Source organism: Anomaloglossus baeobatrachus, chromosome 8 (genome assembly GCF_048569485.1).
Source record: "Anomaloglossus baeobatrachus isolate aAnoBae1 chromosome 8, aAnoBae1.hap1, whole genome shotgun sequence".
Taxonomy (NCBI): domain Eukaryota; kingdom Metazoa; phylum Chordata; class Amphibia; order Anura; family Aromobatidae; genus Anomaloglossus; species Anomaloglossus baeobatrachus.
This window is the reverse complement of record NC_134360.1, coordinates 53001502-53022366: the sequence shown is the minus strand read 5'-3', so window position 1 is coordinate 53022366 and position 20865 is coordinate 53001502. Positions and strand designations below refer to the sequence as shown.

Here is a 20865-nt window from a genome sequence, read left to right as displayed (position 1 = left end):
CTCACCAACCATTAAGCATGGGGGTAGATCAGTCATGCTTAGGGGTTGTGTTTCAGCCAATGGCACAGGGAACATTTCATGAGTAGAGGGAAAAATAGATTCAATGAAATTTCAAGAAATTCTTGATGCAAACATAACACCATCTATAAAAATGCTGAAGATGAAAAGAGAAGAAAAAGGAAAAAAGAGGATGGCTTCTACAAATGGATAATCATCCTAACCACACATCAAAATCCACAATAGTTAACTTCAAAAGGTGCAAATTGAAGGTTTTACAAAGGCCCTCATAGTCCCCTGATCTGAACATCTTTGAAAATCTGTGGCAAAAGAGCAGAGCATAAAAGACGAGACAGGAATCTCACAGGACTGGAAGACGAGAGAGGAATCTCACAAAACTGGAAGATGAGAGAGGAATCTCACAGAACTGGAAGACGAGACAGGAATCTCACAAAACTGGAAGGCGAGCCAGGAATCTCACAGAACTGGAAGACGAGACAGGAGTCTCACAGAATTGGATGACGACCCAGAAATCTCACAAAACTGGAAGATGAGCCAGGAATCTCACAGAATTGGAAGATGAGCCAGGAGTCTCACAGAATTGGAAGACGAGCCAGGAATCTTACAGAACTGGAAGACGAGCCAGGAATCTTACAGAACTGGAAGACGAGCCAGGAATCTCACAGAACTGGAAGATGAGCCAGGAATCTCACAGAACTGGAAGACAAGCCAGGAATCTCACAGAACTGGAAGACGAGCCAGGAATCTCTCAGAACTGGAAGACGAGACAGGACTCTCACAGAACTGGAAGACGAGACAGGAATCTCACAGAACTGGAAGATGAGCCAGGAATCTCACAGAACTGGAAGATGAGCCAGGAATCTCACAGAACTGGAAGATGAGCCAGGAATCTCACAGAACTGGATGACGTCTCCAAGGAAGAATGGATCAAAATCCCTCAAAGAAGAATTGAAAGACTCTTGGCTGCTACAAAAAGCATTTACAAGCTGTGATTCTTATCAAAGAGGATGCTACTAGGTACTAACCATGCAGGGTGCCCACATTTTTGCATTGGTCCATTTTACTTTTTTGTTAGTTTTAAAAAGTAAAAGTTGAACATAATTTTTTTTCCTAAAATAGAAAGGAAATGTGTCATCTGTAACTTTATGCTTTTTAGAGATCATTTCATCTTCAACTTGCTTAACTGTTAACAACAGTACTTTTGACCAGGGGTGCCCAAACTTTTACACGCCACTGTATGTGAATGGCCTGTGATTCTTTGCCCAGGTGACCGATCCTTTCTCCATGAGGTTGCAGACTGATATAAAGAAGGAGGTGAGGGAAGAGCAGAGATACATATTCGGAGACTTCACGGAGAGATTGTGGGCTTATCTGACCGTACAGCAGCTGCTGAGCAAGAGGTGAGATCGGGCAGGCGGTGCGTGACCTCCAGAAATAAGGCAGGCGCTGCGGCACCTCCAAAAACAAGGTAGACAGCTCATGTCTCACTCCTGATCAGCAGACTAATTCTACTGAAAGTCACCTTTTCCCCCTCCAGAATCTCATCTGATGGTGAAATAAAGGAGAACTCTGCAAAGGAAGCCCTCCGCCTGAGCCTGAAGTACAACTTTGTGACCCCTCTGACCTCCATGGTGATTACAACATCTGAGGAAAGTGATGGCCCCAAAACAATAGTAGCCAAAAAGCCAAAGGAGGAAAGTGAGTTTTCCCAGGAGAATTACGGTAGTTCTACACCATTCTTTGCGAGTCAGACACATGAGCTGCCAAATGTGATACCGTGTTCTCCCAAATATAAGACAGGGTCTTATAATATTTAGGGCTAGGGCTTATTTTCAGGGGATGTCTTATTTTTTTTCCTGCCTGTCTCCTCTTCGGTTTTAGATTCCTGCAATTAAGAGAGCTTTTGGTGACAACCTAGTCACATGATGAGATGGCACAAAGGTCCTTAAGCAGTTTTATCATCAGGATATAAATGCTAGGGCCCCTAGGAGAATGGGGGTCCTTTGAAATTGCCCATTTTTTTTCTTCTTTCCCACTAATGTCAGTCCTGCATAACAGCCTGTCTGTTCAGTTCTTTTAGATTTCTGAAATTAAGAGACCTTTGGTCACATGACTGTGAAGTCACCAAAGGTCCTAAATCAATCTTTACCTCAGAATACAACTGCTGGGGTCATTAAGAGAGTGGGGGCCCTGTGAAATTTCCCAGTTTGCTCTCCCATCCCACTAATGTCAGTCTTGTATACCAGCCGGTCTCCTGTTCAGTTATTTTAGATTTGTGCAATTAAGAGACCTTTGGTCACACGACTGTGAAGTCACCAAAGGTCCTTAATCAATCTTAACCTCAAAATACAACTGCTGGTGTCCCTAAAAGAATGGGGGGCCCTGAGAAATTGTGCAGTTTGACTCTCCTAACACCGGCCTTGACTGTAAAGGGTGCTTTACACGCTGCGACATCGCTAGCGATTGCTAGCGATGTCGCGAGCGAAAGCACCCGCCCCCGTCGTTGGTGCAATATGTGGTGATTGCTGCCGTAGCGAACATTATCGCTACGGCAGCGTCACACGCACATACCTGTTCTGTGACGTCGCTAGAGACACCGAACAATCCCTCCTTCAAGGGGGAGGTGCGTTCGGCGTCACAGCGGTGTCACAAAACGGTTGTCCAATAGCAGAGGAGGGGCGGAGATGAGCGGCCGGAACATGCCACCCACCTCCTTCCTTCCTTGTTGCCGGTGGAGGCAGGTAAGGAGATGTTCGTCGCTCCTGCGGTGTCACACACAGCGATGTGGGATGCCGCAGGAACGACGAACAACCAGCGGCATGCACCACCAACGATATTATGAAAAGGAGCGACGTGTCAACGATCAACGATTTTTGACGTTTTTGCGATCATTGATCATCGCTCCTTGGTGTCACACGCTGCGATGTCGGTAACGACGCCATATGTGCATCACTAACGACGTGACCCCGACGATATATCGTTAGCGATGTCGCAGTGTGTAAAGCCCCCTTTACTATGGCTTATTTTTGGAGTATGGATTATATTTCAAGCTTACTCCAAAAATCTAGGGCTTATTTTTGGGGAAGCACAATAGCTCGTTACATTGTAGAATGTATTGATCTGGAGACCAGAAGGTGCAGCTCACAGAATTTTATACACTGGATACATTATAACAAACAGGCTAGGAAAGATTTATTTTTAGCCTCTGACTGTAAGCTTCATTTTCACTGGAAGCAAGCAGAGATCTTGAAAATAAGGAACTGAATTGAAAGAGTAAGGCTATGTGCGCACTAGAAAAGTGATTTTTCTCAAGAAAATTTCTTGAGAAACTTCTGGGAGTTGAAGATTTCCGCACCTGCGGAAAAATACGCGGGAAAAACGCATGCGAATTTGCCGCGGATTTACCGCGGATTTACCGCAGGTTGATCCCTGCGGTTTTGCAATACATAATATAGATAATTGATAGACAGATAATGGATAGAGTGAAAGATGGATAGATGAATAGATAGATAGATAGATAGATAGATGAGAAAGACCTATATAATGTCCTACCCCCCTGCATATTCTAAGCTGGCACCCTTTAGTGACTTTCATGTGGCACTAAAGGGTGCTTAGCCTTATATTTAGCAATAAAATAAATAAATAAATAATTAAAAAAAAAAACGACGTGAGGTCCCCCCATCTTTTGTAGCCAGCTAGGGTAAAGCAGACGGCTGCAGCCTGCAAACCACAGCTGGCAGCTTCACCTTGGCTGGTAATCCAAAACATAGGGCACCCCACGCTGTTATTTTACATTAAATAAATAATTTAAAACAAAACGTGGGGTCCCCCCCAAATTGGATCACCAGCCAAGGTAAAGCGGACAGCTGGGGTCTGATATTCTCAGTCTAGGGAGGTCCACTGTTATTGGACACTCCCCAGCCTAAAAATAGCAGGCCACAGCCGCCCCAGAAGTGGCGCATCCATTAGACGTGCCAATCCTGGCGCTTCGCCCCAACTCATCCCGTTGCCCTGGTGCAAAATGGCAAACGAGGTAATATATGGGGTTGATGCCAGATGTGTAATGTCACCTGGCATCAAGCCCTGGGGTTGGTGTGGTCAGGCGTCTATCAGATACCCGACATCACCAACCCAGTCAGTAAGAAATAAAAAATAGACAACAAAAAAAGTTTTATTTGAAAAAACACTCCCCAAAACATTCCCTCTTTCACCAATTTATTGAAAAGAACAATCAATTCCACGTCCGGCGTAATCCAATAAGGGGGGGGGGCACGGCGATCCATACCATAGTCGCTGTCCCAGTCAATGAAGAACAGAATGTTCTCCATTGGCTGGGAGAGCAATGCAGTGACCTGAGCTAACATCAATAGCCCAGGTCACTGCAGGGGATGCCGAGTGCTGCTGTCAGGAGGATAGATGAGATCATTACCTGCTGTGATCATCTCCTGTACTGCTGACGTCAGCGCTGTCACTGACTTCTATGCCCGCCGCGTTGTCAGAAGTATCGCGAGAGCCCGTGACGTCACCGCTAGTGACAGTCTCGGGCCGCCCGCGAGGCGGGCATAGACAGCAGTGACCGCGGTGACGTCAGGAGGCAGGAGATCGTCACAGCAGGTAATGATCTCACCTCCTGACAGCAGCGATCGTCATCCCCGCGGCTGCCAGCACTGCAGGGTGTCAGTGTCTGCCTGCTCTGCCGCGTGACAAGCTGCTGATACTGCGGGCAGACACTGATACCCTGCAGTGCAGTGTCAGTGTCTGCCTGTGTCAGTGTCTGCCTGCGCTGCAGCGTGACAAGCTGCCGATACTGCGGGCACACACTGACACTGCAGGGTGACAAGCTGTTGTTACTGCGGGCAGGCACTGACACACAGCAGTGCAGGCAGCCACGAGGCTGGAGCGTTACACAGACTGCACGTGGCACCTGGAGGTCACACTGAAGTGCTTCTGTGCGGCGTCCAGGCAGTGTGACGTCTGTGTTTACTCTCTCCGCTTCCTCTTCCTGGCATAATGACATCACTTCCTGCAAAACCGCAGGCAGTGATGAGCATTACCGCAGGTAAATCGCGGCTATACCGGGGGTATACCGCACATCATTTGCTACCTGCGGTATACCCCCAGAATTTCGCGATTACATTACAGTGAATGGAGTGGAATTCTGGGGGTATACCGCAGGTACCTGCGGAAAATAATGGACATGCACATTTTCTCAAGAAAGTTTCTCGAGAAAATTTTCTCAAGGAACTTTCTTGAGAAAAATCCGCAGTGTGCGCACAGCTATTTTTTTTTCTCATAGGATTTGCTGGGAAATGTCTTCACAAAGATTGCAGACATTTCTCAAGAAATTTCCGCAGCAAATCCGCGGGTAAATCCGCGTGTAAAACGGCCTAGTGCGCACAGAGCCTTAGAATTACAATCTAAAAGTTTATTCATATATTCATATAGTCCTGAGATTTCCTCTACTGTGCGGGTGATGAGCCCTGTTATGGGCGACCATATTAGCTATATATGGACCCCCCTTTAAGAAAACTCTCATATATTTGCCTGGCTGAGGTGTGCCCCCAGGAGATCCTGCCTATGCTACACAATCTATACTGTACTTATTCAGATTTCTCATTTTTATTCATTTCCAGGGGGACCTGATTCTCGCTTTTTTTCATCGGTCTCAAGTAAGCTTCTTATACTGGAAAATCTTGGTTATTTTAAGGTTACTGTTCCTTTAAGGTCTTTAAGTTTGAATAAGTTGTTCTGCCGTTTAAGCCATATATTTAATTTATCAGCACCAGGGTATAGGGGGAGATTGAGTGTACTGTAGATTCCTATTTACCAATATGTTAACACAATAGAGCACTGGTAATATAAAATATAACTTTTAATATTTTTATTAAAATGTAACAAAAGTGATACCCAAATAATACTGTGACGCCCTGGCAAAACCAGGTAGTCACAGATAGGCCCCCGCATTACACCGTTCCCTCATTAGGAAACACACAGCCGACCTGAAACCCTAGTCACCCCCCCTTAGGGACAGACAGACACACCAGTGGGCGTGACCAGGCGGTTGGGACACGCCCACCCAGGGGTCTAGACAGCCCGGGGCGGGAAAACAAGCAGTTCTAAGTGAAGTTCAGTTTGGAGAGGAGTGTGGTCTGGAGCTAGGGGTAGATCCAGCAGAGAAGTTCAAGGTGAACGGTGCCAGGGTAGGAGCCCTGGTGCCACTGGCTAGGAGGCAGACGGTGGTCTCCGTCAGCAGGAGACGGGAAGACGGGTCGGTGGAACCGTGGTGGACCGGGACAGGGTTGAAGCCCTCCGGTACCGACCCGGAAACCGTAGCACACAGGGGGGTACTTGGACCCTGAAGCCAGGACCAGAATCAAGTGGCACTGGTTAATTAACCGATTGAGGCCAGGACTAGAGGTCCTGTCCCACCCAAAGTCCCTCATAGAAGACAACACCCAACCGATTAGGGATAAGAGGTCACCGCCAGGGCCCATAGATCCCACGGGCCAGCGTCTGCGGGCACGGCTCCTTAGGCCACATCCAGCTGGGAGCGGACTCCTGAGTTTCACACTAGGAAAGTCCACCTTATACAAAGCAGTGCAGGAAAAGGATAGAGACCACCAGCCGGGTGGGGGACCAGAACGCAACTGGCCGCGGCACCGGCCACTATCACCTTGGTTTACCAGAGACTTGTGTGTTTTACTAACAGTGAGTACACCAGCACCCACTGCGGTCGTCATCCTCCCCTGCATGCACCAACCGGGTCCCGGGGCCACCATCCCTGCCCACGGAGGGGTTAACAACTTGCTGCACAACATCTCCCCCGGGTGCCCCGTAACAGCAGCGGTGGTGTCCCACCTCACCACACACCGTGGGTGGCGTCACGAACTTACTACGGCCTAGCCCGTACCTCTACGTTCCTCTTTTTATTCGGCGTGTCCGCGAGACACCCGGGTCTGGAGACCCTCGAGCCACCCCCATAGAAGGTCCGGATCCGAGCAGCGTCGGCTGCTGGCACGGGGGCGGCACAATACCACAAGGTGTTTAGCACTAGAAACAAATCCAAATTGTCCACCGGTCAGAGGCTATTCCTTTTCACTAGGGCCCATAGACTATTATCATATGCACTCTATAATGCCAAAAAAGCAATATTAAAGTGACGTTGTGCAATAAACAGGTAATCTCTCCTTCATAATTGCACTAATGCCCAAAGAGTATCACTCTTTTAAGGTGTCTATGTGCATTCAGAATGTAAACAAATGACTATATCAGGAATTCATTCATTACAGACATTTGTATAAAAGGGTGAAGGAGGGAAAAGGTTGGACAGGATAAAGTGCTAAAGAGATAAATACATTCATTGGTAGTGGTGGAATCTTTTTTCAATTGGCAGCTCAACGTGCCTCTGACATTTTAGCCTCCAACTCCCCTGATGAATCGGTATTGAGGAAACGCATCGGGAAGGAGGACGTTGAGTGTTACTGGTTATTACCTGGGGTAATGTGTGGTGTGTGAAAATCCCCCCCTCCCATCAAAAGGAAGGCAATACCAGTTTAATAGGTATGTGGTGGTATAGTTGGTAAGCATAGATTCCACCGCTACCAATGAATGTATTTATCTCTTTAGCACTTTATCCTGTCCAACCTTTTCCCTCCTTCACCCTTTTATACAAATGTCTGTAATGAATGAATTCCTGATATAGTCATTTGTTTACATTCTGAATGCACATAGACACCTTAAAAGAGTGATACTCTTTGGGCATTAGTGCAATTATGAAGGAGAGATTACCTGTTTATTGCACAACGTCACTTTAATATTGCTTTTTTGGCATATATGGGCGGCACGGTGGCTCAGTGGTTAGCACTGCAGCCTTGCAGCGCTGGGGTCCTGGGTTCAAATCCCACTAAGGACAACATCTGCAAGGAGTTTGTATGTTCTCCCCGTGTTTGTGTGGGTTTCCTCCCACACTCCAAAAATATACTCACAGGGAACCTAGATTGTGAGCCCCAATGGGGACAGTGTTGCAATTGTATGTAAAGCGCTGTGGAACTAACAGCGCTATATAAATTATTATTATTATTATTATTATTATTATTATTATAGAGTGCATATGATAATAGTCTATGGGCCCTAGTGAAAAGGAATAGGCTCTGACCGGTGGATAATTTGGATTCGTTTCTAGTGCTAAACACCTTGTGGTATTATTTGGGTGTTACTTTTGTTACATTGCAATAAAAATATTAAAAGTTATAATTTATATTACCAGTGCTATATTGTGTGAGATTGAGTGTACTGCAGTTGCTCTAGGACAATGTTCCTATAATAACTGTCACTAGGTAGCGTTAGACAGTACTTACATGATGTAAATGGAGAGGTAGTCAGACAGGCCGAGATCATAAACCAGGAGGGCATGACAGTGTACCCCCCCGTACACCCCCGAGGCAGACAGAGATGAGGTCAAAGTACAAGCTGGAGGTCAGGGTTCCAGGAGAGTACATACAAAATACAGGGAGCAGGCGAGGACATGGTCAGGAGGAAGTCTGAGGTCAGAAGCCAGGAAGTAACAACAGAAACAGGGGAGAACAGGCAGAAACGGGTAATCAGCAGTCCGGAGTAGAGTGACCACACTCTGGACACTAAGCACCACGGGAGCCAACAGCACAACTGTAACCAGGAAGTCCGACTGGTGGCGTCCTGACCTAACACGCTCCCTAATGAAGCAGAGCAATCACCGAGAACAAGAAGTATCTGCAAGAGCACCTCCCAGGACCAGCGTGAAACCCAGCGCTGTGAAACAACCAGCAGAGCATTCATCCTGCAAAACGTTCTGCACCATAGGCAACATACAGTATAACGGCTCTGCAGGAGAGCATAGCATAACAATGCAAAATGTTCTGCAAATAGGAATCATGACAGTTCCCCAGATTTCCTTAGTATTGCACAGGTGATGATTCCAAGACCAGGAAAATTCTAAGAAATCCTGAAAACATGCGCTGTTGGTGGCTCCTGAGGGATGAAGTTGGGGTACACTGCAGGGGAACAAAATCTCTTATTCAGTTCATTTACTTTGCAGGTATTCTATATGCCCGCACTGCCTCCAGGAAGAAACTACGGAGACCGACACAAGTAGGTGAGATCTCATGGACAGTCTGCAGTGTACAACTGCTTACCAAGCTTCTCTAATGTATTTAGTTATACTTGTTTCAATAGGGCCATTTCTTCTCTCTTCCCAGACCCATGAATAGTCAATGTGTTTAGCTTATTAGCAATCTGGGAGCTGCTATATATTGACCTCGATAATTTAACTACAGTTGGAGAGTTCCCCCTAGTGGTGGCTGCAGACAGAATCTTATCATGTATCTCTGTATACAGGGAGCTCCCCCTAGTGGTGGCTGCAGACAGAATCTTATCATGTATCTCTGTATACAGGGAGCTCCCCCTAGTGGTGGCTGCAGACAGAATCTTATCATGTATCTCTGTATATAGGGAGCTCCCCCTAGTGGTGGCTGCAGACAGAATCTCATCATGTATCTCTGTATACAGGGAGCTCCCCCTAGTGGTGTCTGGAGACAGAATCTTATCATGTATCTCTGTATACAGGGAGCTCCCCCTAGTGGTGGCTGTAGCCAGAATCTTATCATGGATCTCTGTATACAGGGAGCTCCCCCTAGTGGTGGCTGCAGATAGAATCCTATCATGTGTCTCTGTATACAGGGAGCTCCCCCTAGTGGTGGCTGCAGACAGAATCTTATCATGTATCTCTGTATACAGGGAGCTCCCCCTAGTGGTGGCTGCAGACAGAATCTTATCATGTATCTCTGTATACAGGGAGCTCCCCCTAGTGGTGGCTGCAGACAGAATCTTATCATGTATCTCTGTATACAGGGAGCTCCCCCTAGTGGTGACTGCAGACCGAATCTTATCATGTATCTCTGTATACAGGGAGCTCCCCCTAGTGGTGGCTACAGACAGAATCTTATCATGTATCTCTGCATACAGGGAGCTCCCCCTAGTGGTGGCTGCAGACAGGATCTTATCATGTATCTCTGTATACAGGGAGCTCCCCCTAGTGGTGGCTGCAGACAGAATATTATCATGTATCTCTGTATGCAGGGAGCTCCCCCTAGTGGTGGCTGCAAGCCGAATCTTGTGTATCTCTGTATACAGGGAGCTCCCCCTAGTGGTGGCTGCAGACAGAATCTTATCCTGTATCTCTGTATACAGGGAGCTCCCTCTAGTGGTGACTGCAGACAGAATCTTATCATTTATCTCTGTATACAGGGAGCTCCCCCTAGTGGTGGCTGCAGACAGAATCTTATCATGTATCTCTATATACAGGGAGCTCCCCCTAGTGGTGACTGCAGACAGAATATTATCATGTATCTCTATATACAGGGATCTCCCCCTAGTGGTGGCTGCAGACAGAATATTATCATGTATCTCTGTATACAGGGAGCTCCCTCTAGTGGTGGCTGCAGACAGAATCTTATCATGTATCTCTATATACAGGGAGCTCCCCCTAGTGGTGGCTGCAGACAGAATATTATCATGTATCTCTGTATACAGGGAGCTCCCCCTAGTGGTGGCTGCAGACAGAGTCTTATCATGTATCTCTGTATACAGGGAGCTCCCTCTAGTGGAGGCTGCAGACAGAATCTTATCATGTATCTCTGTATACAGGGAGCTCCCCCTAGTGGTGACTGCAGACAGAATATTATCATGTATCTCTGTATACAGGGAGCTCCCCCTAGTGGTGGCTGCAGACAGAGTCTTATCATGTATCTCTGTATACAGGGAGCTCCCTCTAGTGGAGGCTGCAGACAGAATCTTATCATGTATCTCTGTATACAGGAAGCTCCCTCTAGTGGTGGCTGCAGACAGAATCTTATCATGTATCTCTGTATACAGAGAGCTCCCCCTAGTGGTGGCTGCAGACAGAAGCTTATCATGTATCTCTATATACAGGGAGCTCCCCCTAGTGGTGACTGCAGACAGAATATTATCATGTATCTCTATATACAGGGAGCTCCCTCTAGTGGTGGCTGCAGACAGAATATTATCATGTATCTCTATATACAGGGAGCTCCCTCTAGTGGTGGCTGCCTGATACATTTTCCACAATGCACTAGAGTAGAGACTGGTTTGTGCAGACATTGAATCAGAAGTCAGTTCTATTGTGTCAGCTTTTCTCCATTTTTTGCCTTTTCATTTTTTTTTGCAGATTGTTTATCATCTCCCGTGCTCATCAGCGTCTCCGCACTGCAAGAGAAAATTTGTCTTAGAATTTCTGAGCCTCGAGATACAATTTTAAATTTATTCCACAATGCAGACAGAGGTAAAGCCAATCTGCCGCCAGATTACATTATTATATTGTAACAGATTTTACCGAATTTCTCTTGGTCGCTGATGTTAATGGGATATTGTCCATTACTTCCACTGCAGGGATCACAGTTAATGGGAAACTTGCAGAAAATAAGAAAGGTTTTGATAAAATTGGACTTGTCTACAAGAAGATTAAGACCATGGAGGTGACGGCTGAAAACATAACAGTGACCAGCGGGGAGGATGCACAGGTGTACCCATGGGGATCAAGGCCACAAGGACTGAGGTAACACCACAACGAGCAGAGAGAGTTTTTCCCTCCGCTCTCTATAAAGACACATCTGCAGGTTTTTTCCTCTGCTCTATATAAAGACACATCTGCAGATTTTTCCCTCTGCTTCATATAAAGACACATCTGCAGGGTTTTCCCTCTGCTCTATATAAAGACACATCTGCAGGTTTTTCCCTCTGCTCTATATAAAGACACATCTGCAGGTTTTTCCCTCTGCTCTATATAAAGACACATCTTCAGGTTTTTTCCTCTGCTCTATATAAAGACACATCTGCAGGCTTTTCCCTCTGCTCTATATAAAGACACATCTGCAGGTTTTTCCCTCCGCTCTCTATAAAGACACATCTGCAGGTTCTTCCCTCCACCCTCTATACAGACACATCTGCAGGTTTTTCCCTTTGCTCTCTATAAAAACACATCTGCAGGTTTTTCTCACTATCTGACATGAAATCAGAATAAACTTTTCCCTTTTTAGGTCAATTAAGAACCAAAATTATTTATATTTGCCAAATGCCAGAATAATGAGAGAGGGAAATAATGTCTTAAGGCATTTTTATTACTTTATGCAAAGTGAAAAGTTTACCTACACTAAGAGTACTATGCCTATAAACAATATGGGACAGTCCATATGATGATGTCATGTCTTTGGAAACTTCTGATAGGTTTATTGGCAACATCTGAGTTAATTAGAGACACACCTGTGGATGTATTTTAATGCACACCTAAAACACACTGCTTCTTTATGTAGCATCATGGGAAAGTCAAAAGAAAACAGCCAAGATCTCAGGAAGAAAATTGTGGTCTTGCACAAGTCTGGTTCATCCTTGGGTGCAATTTCCAGATACCTGAAGGTGCCTCGTTCATTTGTACAAACATTTATATGCAAGTACAAACAAGATGGAATGTCCAGCCATTATACTGCTCAGGAAGGAGATCAGTTCTGTGTACCAGAGATGAATGTGCTTTGGTCAGACATGTGCATATCAACCCAAGAACAAAAGCAAAAGACCTTGTGAAGATGCTGGCGGAAGCTGGTAAGATTGTGTCATTATCCACAGTGAAACGAGTACTGTATCAACAGGAGCTGAAAGGCCACTCTGCCAGGAAGAAGCCATTACTAAAAAAAACATAAAAAAGTGAAATTAATGTTTGCAAAGGAACACAAAGACCTTAATGTTTTTTGAGACATGTCCTTTAGTCTGATGAAATTTAATTTGAACTGTTTGGCCAAAATGACCATCGTTACGTTTGAAGGAAAAAGGGAGAAGCTTTGAAGCCTAACAACACCATCCCAACTGTGAAACACGGGGGAGGCAGCATCATGTTATGGGGTTGTTTTGCTGCAGGATGGACTGGTGCACTTCACAAAATAGATGAGGAAAGAAGATTATGTGGAAATACTTAACGGAGTTATCCGACATAGATTCAAAATTTTTTGTTAAGCTAATCTGTGCTGTATTGTCATAAAAAAAACACCCCTACATTGTTATTTTTTGTTTTCTAACTTTTGTTCCTCTTGAATTATGACTTTATTCTCTGCAGCTCTCTTTTTACATTCAGCTCCAGCAAACATCATAACTTCCTGTGCTAAACCTCCCAGTCAGAGCTGGCACCGCCCGGCCTCAGTGTCCAGCCCCTCCCCCTGCCAACCCCGCCCCCTGCACACACATTCCCTATCAGTATTCTGCCCCAGCACCTGACTTGTTATCACTCTAGCAATGGAAATAACAGCCCCACATCGGGCTCTGCACCCCCCACCACATAGGGCTCTGAACTGCACACACACATAGGGCTCTGCACCGCACACACACATCGGGCTCTGCACCGCACACACACATCGGGCTCTGCACTCCCCACACACACATAGGGCTCTGCACCCCCCCACACACACACACATAGGGCTCTGCACCGCACACACACATAGGGCTCTGCACCGCACACACACATCGGGCTCTGCACCGCACACACACATCGGGCTCTGCACCCCCCCCCCACATAGGGCTCTGAACTGCACACACACATAGGGCTCTGCACCGCACACACACATAGGGCTCTGCACCCCACACACACATCGGGCTCTGCAACCCTCCCGCCCCCACACGCGGCACTCTGTACCAACCCCCCATCGTTCTGCACTGACCCCCCTACCCCCATAGGGAACACATGTAGGGAATACATACTTACCCCTTCTCGGTCCCCGCCGCTCCTGCACGTTCGTCCGCTGTCTGCTCAGGACATATCAACAGAGTAGTGACGTCACCGCTATCCTGAACTGTCAGACACAGACAGCGGGACAGTGATGAGAAGCAGCGCTCCCTCTCATCAGTGCTTTCAAACGTATCGGCATCACAGATACTGCTGATACATTTGAATGTGCGATCCTGAGCAGGGAGCAGGGGGCCCGGTGCTGGCGCTGACACCACGGCAGCCGCAGGCAGGCCCCTCCCATCAGCTCACGGGTCCCACAGCAGTGCCGGGGGAGGTTGCGGGGAGAGTAGGGGGTGCGGGAGAATGTGTGGGAGGGTGCAGGGATGGGGGGCGGGGACTCACACACTCTACCCGCCCAGCAGGGCGGCAACAAGCTGTTCACAGATTTGCATGTCAACATGGCCCTGCCCATGTTGACATGAAATGACCGGAAGCAGCAAAATCGTGGCAGGAGCGGTCACATGACTACTCTGAGCCGCGGGAGAGGGGCTGACAGCAGGGCAGGTAAGTGCTCACTATCTACTTACCTGCCCCAATATAGCCTAATAGGGAAATAATAAAAAAAAAGTCAAAATAAGCCGGATAACCCCTTTAAGCAACATCTCAAGACATCAGCCAGGAACTTAAGCTTGGGAGTAAATGGTTCTTCCAAATGGACAATGACCCAAAACACACTGCTACTGCCAAACTGATTACAAAGTGGCTTACTGATAACAAAGTCGGTGTTTTGGAGTGGCCATCACAAAACCCTGATCTCAATCCTATTGACAATTTATGGGCAAAGCTGAAAAGGCCGATGCAAGCAAGACATCCTACAAACATGGCTCAGTTACACCAGTTCTGTCAGGAGGAATGTGCCCAAATTCCTACCAACTATTGTGAGAAGCTTGTGGAAGGATCCAAAACGTTTTACCCAAATCATACAGTGTAAGGGCAATGGCACCAAATACTAATGACATGGAGGGAAACTTCTGACTTTGCAGAAAGTAATAAAAATGCCTTGAAACATTCTCTCTTGCTCATTATTCTGGCATTTGGCAAATAGAAATAATTTTGGTTCCTAATTGATCTAAAACGGGAAAGGTTTATTCTGATTTCATGTCAGATAGGGAGAAAAACCTGCAGATGTGTCTTTGTAGAGAGCGGAGGGAAAAACCTGCAGATGTGTCTTTATAGAGAAGGAAGGAAAAACCTGCAGATGTGTCTTTATAGAGAGCGGAGGGAAAAACCTGCAGATGTGTCTTTATAGAGAGTGGAGGGAAAAACGTACAGATGTGTCTTTATAGAGAGAGGAGGGAAAAACCTGCAGATGTGTCTTTATAGAGAGCAGAAGGAAAAACCTGCAGATGTGTCTTTATAGAGAGCAGAGGGAAAAACCTGCAGATGTGTCTTTATAGAGAGCAGAAGGAAAAACTTGCAGATGTGTCTTTATAGAGAACGGAGGGAAACTTCTGGTTTTAACCGTATAATAGATAGGAGACATACCGGAAGCCATATACTATACATATACAGGCAGCGGCGGTCAGTAATATCCGGCGGCCGTACACCAGGTATTTCACTGACTGTTTTATTTCTCTATAGGTTTGTAAGGAATGAAGGAGATAAGTTAGTTGTGTCGCTGGAGTCGGGGCTGAAGGTCTTTATTTCCTTGGTAAAACCTGAGGATCTTCTGAAGCTTCACGTGGAGAGCAGGAGAGCGGCTTCCAATTACACCATCGGACTCATCAGTATGTGTCAACCACTGGGGGGAACGTACAAGGGTGCTGCATGGCTCTAGGCGGCCGCCCCCCGGGAGCGCTACAAGCATAGCCCATTTTTCCCAGGCACAGACATAAGAAGGAAAACTCACAGAATTATCTTCTCATGTTTTCAGGTCGGGTGACAAGTGATAATAACGTTATTGTGACAATAAATGATATCAGCATCCACGGGAAAAGCCTTCCGTCTAATCGGTAAGAAGCTAAGTTGTATCTCACAGGAGAATAATTGTTACCAGCTTTAAGTATGGCGGAGAAAATGTAGTTTGCTGCAGATTTTCCTAGAGGCTTCGCTCAGAAAGAATAAGAGGCAGTCTACTGTGCAGCATGAGGAAACAGTCCACTGTGCAGTATGTAGAGGCAGTCCACTGTACAGTACGTAGAAGCAGTGCACTGTGCAGTATGTAGAGGCAATCCACTGTACAGTACGTAGAGGCAGTGAACTGTGCAGTATGTAGAGGCAGTCCACTGTGCAGTATGTAGAGGCAGTCCACTGTGCAGCATGAGGAAACAGTCCACTGTGTAGTATGTAGAGGCAGTCCACTGTACAGTACGTAGAAGCAGTGTACTGTGCAGTATGTAGAGGCAGTCCACTGTACAGTACGTAGAGGCAGTGAACTGTGCAGTATGTAGAGGCAGTCCACTGTGCAGGATGTAGAGGCAGTCCACTATACAGTACATAGAGGCAGTGAACTGTGCAGTTTGTAGAGACATTCCACTGTGCAGTACATAGAGGCAGTGAACTGTGCAGTATATAGAGGCAGTCCACTGTGCAGTATATAGAGGCAGTCCACTGTGCGGTATATAGAGGCAGTGAACTGTGCAGTATGTAGAGGCAGGCCACTGTGCAGTACAGTTAGGTCCAGAAATATTTGGACAGTGACACAAGTTTCGCGAGTTGGGCTCTGCATGCCACCACATTGGATTTGAAATGAAACCTCTACAACAGAATTCAAGTGCAGATTGTAACATTTAATTTGAAGGTTTGAACAAAAATATCTGATAGAAATTGTAGGAATTGTACACATTTCTTTACAAACACTCCACATTTTAGGAGGTCAAAAGTAATTGGACAAATAAACCAAACCCAAACAAAAAATTTTAGTTTCAATATTTTGTTGCGAATCCTTTGGAGGCAATCACTGCCTTAAGTCTGGAACCCATGGACATCACCAAACGCTGGGTTTCCTCCTTCTTAATGCTTTGCCAGGCCTTTACAGCCGCAGCCTTCAGGTCTTGCTTGTTTGTGGGTCTTTCCGTCTTAAGTCTGGATTTGAGCAAGTGAAATGCTTGCTCAATTGGGTTAAGATCTGGTGATTGACTTGGCCATTGCAGAATGTTCCACTTTTTTGCACTCATGAACTCCTGGGTAGCTTTGGCTGTATGCTTGGGGTCATTGTCCATCTGTACTATGAAGCGCCGTCCGATCAACTTTGCGGCATTTGGCTGAATCTGGGCTGAAGGTATATCCCGGTACACTTCAGAATTCATCCGGCTACTCTTGTCTGCTGTTATGTCATCAATAAACACAAGTGACCCAGTGCCATTGAAAGCCATGCATGCCCATGCCATCACGTTGCCTCCACCATGTTTTACAGAGGGTGTGGTGTGCTTTGGATCATGTGCCGTTCCCTTTCTTCTCCAAACTTTTTTCTTCCCATCATTCTGGTACAGGTTGATCTTGGTCTCATCTGTCCATAGAATACTTTTCCAGAACTGAGCTGGCTTCATGAGGTGTTTTTCAGCAAATTTAACTCTGGCCTGTCTATTTTTGGAATTGATGAATGGTTTGCATCTAGATGTGAACCATTGTATTTACTTTCATGGAGTCTTCTCTTTACTGTTGACTTAGAGACAGATACACCTACTTCACTGAGAGTGTTCTGGACTTCAGTTGATGTTGTGAACGGGTTCTTCTTCACCAAAGAAAGTATGCGGCGATCATCCACCACTGTTGTCATCCGTGGACGCCCAGGCCTTTTTGAGTTCCCAAGCTCACCAGTCAATTCCTTTTTTCTCAGAATGTACCCGACTGTTGATTTTGCTACTCCAAGCATGTCTGCTATCTCTCTGATGGATTTTTTCTTTTTTTTCAGCCTCAGGATGTTCTGCTTCACCTCAATTGAGAGTTCCTTAGACCGCATGTTGTCTGGTCACAGCAACAACTTCCAAATGCAAAACCACACACCTGTAATCAACCCCAGACCTTTTAACTACTTCATTGATTACAGGTTAACGAGGGAGACGCCTTCAGAGTTAATTGCAGCCCTTAGAGTCCCTTGTCCAATTACTTTTGGTCCCTTGAAAAAGAGGAGGCTATGCATTACAGAGCAATGATTCCTAAACCCTTTCTCCGATTTGGATGTGAAAACTCTCATATTGCAGCTGGGAGTGTGCACTTTCAGCCCATATTATATATATAATTGTATTTCTGAACATGTTTTTGTAAACAGCTAAAATAACAAAACTTGTGTCACTGGCCAAATATTTCTGGACCTAACTGTATGTAGAGGCAGTGCACTGTGCAGTATGTAGAGGCAGTGCACTGTGCAGTATGTAGAGGCAGTGCACTGTGCAGTATGTAGAGGCATTGCACTGTGCAGTATGTAGAGACAGTCCACTGTGCAGTATGTAGAGGCAGTGCACTGTGCAGTATGTAGAGGCAGTGCACTGTGCAGTATGTAGAGGCAGTGCACTGTGCAGTATGTAGAGGCAGTTCACTGTACAGTATGTAGAGGCAGTGCACTGTGCAGTATGTAGAGGCAGTGCACTGTGCAGTATGTAGAGGCAGTGCACTGTGCAGTATGTAGAGGCAGTGCACTGTGCAGTATGTAGAGGCAGCGCACTGTGCAGTATGTAGAGGCAGCGCACTGTGCAGTATGTAGAGGCAGTGCACTGTGCAGTATGTAGAGGCAGTGCACTGTGCAGTATGTAGAGGCAGTGCACTGTGCAGTATGTAGAGGCAGTCCACTGTGCAGTATGTAGAGGCAGTGCACTGTGCAGTATGTAGAGGCAGTCCACTGTGCAGTATGTAGAGGCAGTGCACTGTGCAGTATGTAGAGGCAGTCCACTGTGCAGTATGTAGAGGCAGTCCACTGTGCAGTATGTAGAGGCAGTGCACTGTGCAGTATGTAGAGGCAGTGCACTGTGCAGTATGTAGAGGCAGTCCACTGTGCAGTATGTAGAGGCAGTGCACTGTGCAGTATGTAGAGGCAGTGCACTGTGCAGTATGTAGAGGCAGTCCACTGTGCAGTATGTAGAGGCAGTGCACTGTGCAGTATGTAGAGGCAGTGCACTGTGCAGTATGTAGAGGCAGTCTGCAGTGTAGGAGGAAGTCTCGCTCCTGACCACACACCTTTCATGGCTTCTCCTTTTCTCTGTTTTAGCTCCTGCTCTTGTGACATAAATTCATTTGGAGTTAAGAATCCAAGTTGTTGTGTGAACGTCACAGCGAAATCCGATGATCTGACGTCCGGAGCGAGCAACATCGTGGAGAATATTTTTGACATTCCTACAGTCTAATATGGACAAACCCAAATGCATCATGAAATAGTGTAAAATTATAGACAGCCGAGGCACGCGAGAAATAAAGAGCCAGGAATGTAAAACTGTAACGTCTGGTGAAATATCAGTCAATGCTCCAAAAGATACCCAGGTTATTCCAGCTGTGCATATATAATTATATACAGTAGATACCCAGGTTATACCAGCTGTAGATATATAATTATATACAGGAGATGCCCAGGTTATACCAGCTGTACATATATAATTATATACAGAAGATACCCAGGTTATACCAGCTGTACATATATAATTATATACAGGAGATGCCCAGGTTATACCAGCTGTACATATATAATTATATATAGGAGATGCCCAGGTTATACCAGCTGTACATATATAATTATATACAGGAGATGCCCAGGTTATACCAGCTGCACATTTATAATAATATACAGGAGATGCCCAGGTTATACCAGCTGTACATATATAATTATATACAGGAGATGCCCAGGTTATACCAGCTGTACATATATAATTATATACAGAGGATGCACAGGTTATACCAGCTGTACATTTATAATTATATACAGGAGATGCCCAGGTTATACCAGCTGTACATATATAATTATATACAGGAGATGCCCAGGTTATACCAGCTGTACATATATAATTATATACAGAAGATACCCAGGTTATACCAGCTGTACATATATAATTATATACAGAGGATGCACAGGTTATACCAGCTGTACATTTATAATTATATACAGGAGATGCCCAGGTTATACCAGCTGTACATATATAATTATATACAGGAGATGCCCAGGTTATACCAGCTGTACATATATAATTATATACAGGAGATGTCCAGGTTATAGCAGCTGTACATATATAATTATATACAGGAGATGCCCAGGTTATACCAGCTGTACATATATAATTATATACAGGAGATACCCAGGTTATACCAGCTGTACATATATAATTATATACCGGAGATGCCCAGGTTATAGCAGCTGTACATATATAATTATATACAGGAGATGTCCAGGTTATACCAGCTGTACATATATAATTATATACAGGAGATGCCCAGGTTATAGCAGCTGTACATATATAATTATATACAGGAGATGTCCAGGTTATAGCAGCTGTACATATATAATTATACTAGAAGGTGGCCCGATTCTACGCATCGGGTATTCTAGAATTTACGTATTGTGTAGTTCATGTATGATTTTTGTTATATATATATATATATATATATATATAGATGTTGTTGTGTGTAGTTACCAAGTGTTTGTGTAGGGGCTGTACATGTTCTGGGTGTTGTCTGGGTGTGGCGGGGGGTGAGAGCGGTGTTGTATGTGTGTTGCGTGTGTTGCGTTGTTTGTGGAGCGCTGTGTGTCTGTAGCGTTGTGTGTGTGTTGCGCGGTTTGTGTGTGTGTGGTGTGTTTTGGGGGGAGGTATGTTTTGTGCAATGTGTGTGTTGTGCGGTATGTGCGTATATTTGTGTGTGCCGCGGTGTTTGTGTGTTGGGTGTTGTGTGTGTGCAGCGTTGTCTGTGTGTGTGGGTGTCTGTGTAGAGCAGTTGTTTGTGGTTCCCAGTGTGTGTGTGTGTGGTGTGTGGTGTGTTGTGCAGTGCGCGCGCGTGTGTGTGTGTGTGTGTGTGTGTGTGTTGGGGGGAGGTGCGCACTCCCAAACGTGCTCCATCCCCCATGCAGCGCACTCCCCATCGTGCTCCATCCCCCATGCAGCGCACTC

General features: G+C 45.8%; 1 protein-coding gene across 1 annotated transcript in view; it reads left to right on the top strand.

The window, feature by feature from the left end:
- Window positions 1-19211, top strand: part of LOC142249761 (inter-alpha-trypsin inhibitor heavy chain H3-like) — a 54177-nt gene extending 34966 nt beyond the window's left edge. Inside the window, exons 12-20 of the mRNA XM_075321619.1 lie at window positions 1285-1418; window positions 1556-1716; window positions 5652-5687; window positions 9092-9148; window positions 11240-11353; window positions 11461-11626; window positions 15422-15567; window positions 15714-15792; window positions 18984-19211. Coding sequence (XP_075177734.1) covers window positions 1285-1418; window positions 1556-1716; window positions 5652-5687; window positions 9092-9148; window positions 11240-11353; window positions 11461-11626; window positions 15422-15567; window positions 15714-15792; window positions 18984-19119 — 1029 coding nt within the window. The 3' untranslated portion in view covers window positions 19120-19211. The remainder of the gene's footprint in view (window positions 1-1284; window positions 1419-1555; window positions 1717-5651; window positions 5688-9091; window positions 9149-11239; window positions 11354-11460; window positions 11627-15421; window positions 15568-15713; window positions 15793-18983) is intronic.
- Window positions 19212-20865: the final 1654 nt, after the last annotated feature.